This window comes from Buceros rhinoceros, unplaced genomic scaffold (genome assembly GCF_000710305.1).
Source record: "Buceros rhinoceros silvestris isolate BGI_N320 unplaced genomic scaffold, ASM71030v1 scaffold35479, whole genome shotgun sequence".
In the NCBI taxonomy this organism is placed as follows: Eukaryota; Metazoa; Chordata; class Aves; order Bucerotiformes; family Bucerotidae; genus Buceros; species Buceros rhinoceros.
In genome coordinates, this window is record NW_010430366.1 from 4861 (window position 1) to 10587 (window position 5727).

The 5727-nt window shown below is 56.7% G+C and overlaps 1 protein-coding gene across 1 annotated transcript in view; it reads left to right on the top strand.

Annotated features, from left to right (window-relative positions):
- The window catches only part of STAMBP (STAM binding protein), a gene marked incomplete at its 3' end in the record, with an annotated part of 8970 nt that extends 3619 nt beyond the window's left edge, over positions 1-5351 (top strand). Inside the window, exons 2-6 of the mRNA XM_010143016.1 lie at positions 2018-2093; positions 2458-2553; positions 3189-3564; positions 4245-4369; positions 5214-5351. Of these exons, the coding sequence (XP_010141318.1) occupies positions 2018-2093; positions 2458-2553; positions 3189-3564; positions 4245-4369; positions 5214-5351 (811 nt within the window). The remainder of the gene's footprint in view (positions 1-2017; positions 2094-2457; positions 2554-3188; positions 3565-4244; positions 4370-5213) is intronic.
- Between the last annotated feature and the right edge of the window lie 376 nt (positions 5352-5727).

A 5727-nucleotide genomic window follows, 5' to 3' on the forward strand; every position in this document is an offset into this window, starting at 1 on the left:
TGTGGCTGCTTGCTGCCAAACAGCTGCTGCTCGTAGTGGACTCAGGAGCAGGCGGAGGTTTGGACAAGCCAAACCTCCTGGTGTTTCTGCCTTGCCAAGCCTCAGCTGGGCTGGTGATGGGAAACGTGAGCCATTCCTGCCCTCCCCTGCCTCCATCCCCAGCCCACTGCTGCCTGGTCTTGCCCCAGCGTTTTCCTCCAGCTGCCTGAGTCCTCCTCTCATCCTGGCGCCCGTTTCTTTCCCCCCTTCCTGACTTGTGGAAATCCAGCTGTCCCTGCTGGATTTTTCCATCCTCTCCGGACCAGCATCTGCTCTTAATCTTTCTTAATTAATCCCTTCCATTTTAATCTGCGAGCTGCTGGCAATGATCACTGCCTTGTTTTGTCTCCTCGACACAGTGACCTACTTCACAACCACCAGCTGGGAGCGGGGACCTTGCTGGGCGTTACGGGTGGGGCAACGGCTTCTCCATGGCTCCGGGCTGTGACACGGTTGTGCTGATCCTGCAGTTGCTGCCAAGAGCATCCTCACGCTCTCCGTGGCAACCAGGAGCATTTGGGGTTGCAGAAACTCCTTCCTTTATCCCAGAGGACTGAGGCTGGGGAGCAGCTGGGTTTATTATTAAGCACAGAGGCTTCTCAGCGTGAAGAGTGTTCTCACTCTGTCCCCCCTGAGTTTTCCCCTCCTTGGCTCTGCTGGGTCAGTTTGTGCTGCTCCCTGGGGCACAGCCTGGTCCTCACCACCCTTATTCCTTGTGCCTGGGCATGAGGCTGCTCTAGAGGAGCTGGACAGCATCCAAAGGAGTGTGGACACTCAGAGCAAGCGCAGCTTATCAGGAGATAAGGAGCCAGCTAAGCTGGCCCTGAGCATGTGATCAGCTGGCACGCTGCTGGGGACTCGTTCGCAGGATCACATGGGGATACCTTACAGAACCACAGATTGGTGGGGCTGGAAGGAACCTCTGGGCACCATCCAGTCCAGAGCAGGGTGCCCAGTTTGGTGTCCAGGTGCGTTTGGGATCTCTCCAGACCAGCAGACTCCATAACCTGGGCCAGGGCTCCCTCACCCTCTCAGCAAAGAGGTTTCTCCTCTTGTTCACGTGGAACTTCCCAGTTCCAGTTTGTGCCTCTTGCCCCTTGTCTCGAGCCTGGGAAGCCTCACAGAGCTGAGCCAGAGTGAACTGCCCCGTGTCTGGGGGCTTCTTTCCTTGCTCGAGTGCTTGCAGGACTCCTTCTCCTCGTCTTCACCGCTGTGTCCAGCCAAGCTCCCTGCAAAGGGGCAACAGTTAGCCCGTTTGTACAGAAGCTGAAGGTTATCCTGACGGCAGTTGTGCTGGGAGTGGGGTGATGTTGAGCTCAGGCTTGATTTCCCTCCCAGGAGCCTGCACAGAAACAGCCCTTCGGCCTGAAATCTCGCCCTGACCTCCGGGCTGATGGGGCCACAGAGCCAAAAGGCTCCTGGTGCAGCAGCTGGAGCTGTTGTGAGTTCGCTTTCAGCTTCCTGCGAGTTTTCTCTTTTCCCCGTCTCCTGCACAGCTTGTTCCCCCATGCAGAAGGACGGAGCGAGCACTGAGTCAGCCGAGTCCTTGAGCTTGCCTGCAGTCCCCTGGGATGCTCGTAGAAGTGTAGGCAGGTGCCTGAGGGTCTTCCCCAATTGCCACCAGTGTCCTTGGTCATTTAGACCAGCCTATTAATGTTTCTGTCCCAAACAAATACTTTTATCCCTGAGGATTGTCTCCAAAGTCCAGGTGGAAGAAAAATCTGTGCGGGGCCCTCCCCTGGGAGGGAGCGAGACCTCCTGGGTGCCACAAAGAGCTCAGGAGGCTGTTAGAGGGTGGAGGGTTTCCTGCAGAAGGGCAGACGACTGTCCTGGTTGTGGGCCCAGGGAGGTGGCAGAGCCAAGGGGACAATACTGGGAGGGGAGGAACCATCCGTACCCCCAAAATGCCCCTTACTGTCTCGTGTTTGTCCCTTTTCTGCCATGGTGCAGAAATGCAGCTTCTCTCCTGTCCCTGCAGGCTCTTCATTGAGAAGCTGCCGCAGCACCGCGATTACAAAACCGCCGTCATTCCCGAGAAGAGGGAAACGGTGAAAGTAAGTGGAAACATTGCCAGGTCTGGGCGGCTGCTGGCAGAAATGTTGTGGGGTCATCGGCCTCGGGGTTTCCTGGCTCTGGGGTGAGGGATCCACACGAACACCGAGAGGCCTTGGCTTGACCGGGCAGTCCTGACCCCTTGCGAGTTACCGTCTGGGGGCTTCTTACCCCGTTGTGCTCGCGCTGGGCTGTCGGTGGTCATCCAGCTTACTCTCTGCTGAGCGCTGGCGTGTCCTTTCCTTCCCAGGAAAGTCTCTGCTCTTTAAAGACCACGTGCCTTTCCCATTGGTTCTTGCATCTGTGGGGGTCTAGTTTTTCTTGCCTTGGGGCCATCATGCTCACATCTGTGTTTCCTCCCTCCAGAAACTCAAAGAAGTGGCCTTCCCCAGAGCCGAAGAGCTCAAGAAGGAGCTGTTAAAGAGGTACGCCAAGGACTATGCTAAGTACGTGGAGCAAAAGGTGAGTGAGAGGAGACTGGAGGCCTGTGCTCCCCTCAGCCACAAGGGGTTTGGCAGAGGGCAGGTCTCCAGGGCTCCCTGCGTGCTCTGAGCTGAGAAGTCTGGGTCCAGTCCCAGTCATGCCTCCGCTGCCATGACGTGGGTGGCTCTGTCATAGATGTCCCTGTGTCTCTTCTCACTGTGCGTGCTGGAGGCGGTCTGAGCTGGGACTGTTGGTGGGTGGGTTTTTTTCTCTTTGTCCCAACATGAGGCTAGGTCTTACGATCCACAAACTCGGCAGGCGGCTGGTAATGACATGGGCGAGGATCTGGGCTTCTGGGGGCAAAGCAGCAAACTCTGCAGTTGGTTTTGCTGTGGACAAGAGCGATTTTAGAGATGGGACAGAGGGAAATCAACCTGGGACGGTGTTTCTGTGGAAAAGGGAGGGTAAGGCAGCAGTTTTACTGCCCTGGGGTAGCTGATGTGGAGATCTCTGTTCCACAGGCTGAAGCTTCCTTGCAGGGAGTGCAGTTTGCTGGTTTCCTTCTCTCCCTTAAACGGGAATCTGGGATTGCTGAGGGTCAGCAGTGTGTAGGCTTTGTGCTCTGCCCGTGTTCCCCCGCCTGCTGATGTCCCTTGTCATATTTCTCCTTGCAGAAGGAGGAGGAGGAGGAAGCTGCCCGGAATCTGGCTTTGCAGCAGCAGCTGGAAGAGGAGAGGAATCGGGTAGCCCTGATGAAGCAGCAGCAGGCAGAGCAAGAGCAGTTTCATGCCTTCGAGGAGATGATTCGACGACAGGACCTGGAGAAAGAACGTCTAAGGATAGTGCAGGAATTTGGAAAGCCAGAACCGAGTCCCGAGCTCCTGGACGGACCCCTCATCCCTGGCGTGGAAAAGCCCCCGACTGATTTAATCCCAAAGGTTCCCGTCTCTCCAGTTCACCCTGCAAGTCCTTCAGCGGGGACTGTCTCATCCAAACCGCCCGTCGTGGACAGATCTTTGAAACCCAGTGCTCTGGGGAGCACGGAAAACAGTTAGTACCTCTCGGTGCCCCCTTCTCCCTTGCTGGGGCTGAGCCACACGTGGCCGAGGAGCTGATTAGTCTGGGGAGCTCTTGGAAATACCGTGGCTCCATCCCTTTGGGGCTTTGGCCTGCCAAGGCACTGGATGTTCTCCCCGTTGTCCAGTAAAGGTTTGCAGGGCTGGGGAGAGCTGCCTGCTCTGGGGAACCGGCCCCCCGCGCTTCTCAGCCCAGTCTCACCTAGAGTCTACAGCCAGTTTGCCTTTCCTAGACCCAGTGCCTTGCTGGACGCTGGGTTTTAGATCCTGGCTAGGCTGACTGACTCCTCCTCTGCTGCCAACAGCTCCAGAATACCGAGTCGGACACTTTCAAAGGGCTGGTTCTTAACCAGTCTAACCTTAAATGATGGTTTGTAAATGTTTGTGCCTTCATTTTCTTCAACAAAATACTTGGGTTTTGACACTGCTAAAGGTCCTTTCCCCTCTGCGTGTTCCCCTTTTGAAGGAGGGAGGGAGTGTCCTTTATGGGGTGTCACAGTGACTTCATTTCCATTGCTGCTGTTGCAAGTACAGACGTTAGAGCCGTTAATGTTTCCAGGCTGGATTTTCCCAGTCTAATCCCTTCAGGTACAGACCCGAGGGATCCGGTGTCCCCGCCTGTCATTGCTCACCCTGCTCCCACTCTCCCCGCAGGTGCAGGGATGGATGTCCTTCGCCAGGTCATCGTCCCTAGGGAGCTCTGCCAGAAATTCCTCCGGCTGGCCGACGCCAACACAGTGCGGGGTGTGGAGACGTGTGGGATCCTCTGTGGTAAGCTGGTAAGGTCGTAATCCTGGTTAAGACCCTGGAAGTGGTGCAGGGGCTTTTGTCAATGGCTGGAGGAGCCTGATTTTTGCCACGGAAGCTGTAGTGCAGTTTCACTGATCACCAGGATCTCACGTGAGCGTTAGGGATGATCCGCCTCGTCTTTCCCTCCCCGTTACCTCAGGATTTCCTCACACCAAGCGAGGTACCAGCCACCATCCCTGTGGGCGCTCAGCTTCCTCTACACTGTCAAAGACTCTGCTGGGTACCCACGTTGTGGTGACAGGCAGCTCCGGTGGCCTGTCCTTCTGCTGCTGGCAGCTCTGAGGTGTCCCAGCTGTGAACTGACACCCAGACAAGGCTGTGCCAACACTGACTGGAGACAGTTCCTTCTCCCCCAGAGAGTTTGTGTGCGCAGGTTTTGACTGGCAGCTCAGCCCGGCTCCCCTGCGCCTCTCAGGGCCGCTTTGCCTGCGGAAGTTTGCTCAGAAATGGAGTCGGCCGAGGTAGCAACTTGCTGCTGTCCAGCTGCTTCCAGACGCTTGGTGATTACTGAGTTCTGAGGCATCATCTCCAGGCGAGGGGCGAGATTGGCTTCCTCGGACATCCAGGACTTCCCTGAGCTCTTGTTGATGCTCAGGAAAAAGGAAACAGAAAACTGTGGGTCACGCTCAGACTCAGAAAATCCCGCGACTCCCTTGTCAGTCACTTGCAGATACAATTTCTGTGACCTGTCAGTGGATGGTAGATGCTTCTGTGGGGGTGTGCTTAGGAAATGCCCTCCGCACCAGCGGGCGGCAGCAGTGGCTTCTGCTGGGGGTGTCCGGTGGGTAACAGCCTCCCTGTGCTGCCTTGCAGATGAGGAACGAGTTCACCATCACCCACGTCATCGTGCCCAAGCAGCACGGCGGCCCCGATTATTGCAACACGGAGAATGAGGAGGAGCTCTTCATGATCCAGGACCAGCACGGCCTGGTGACGCTGGGCTGGATCCACGTGAGTCTCTCGTTCGTGTTCTGGGGATTCAGCTGGGAGGAAACGGGGTGTGTGGAGCAGGGCTGGTGGAGGAGAATTTCCTGGAGGAGGTGGCATGGAGCAGGCAGCATCCTCTGCTTGGACTTTTCCCTCTGGTGCAGTCTCAGTCGCTACGAAGAAATCCAGATCTGTTTTAAGTTTACACCTCTTCCCAAAGCATCAGGCCCTTTGAAATGGGGATACTGGGCATGAAGCTCGTGTTTCATCCAGCGAAAAGCTGACTCCAGCGGCACCGTCGGGGCTTCTCCTGCGCTGCATCCCCGCAGCCGCGCTGCTCTCCGCAGGCAGCTGCCTGCTGCTCTGCCGCCGGGTGGGCCGGGTCCCGATTCCACCGCCC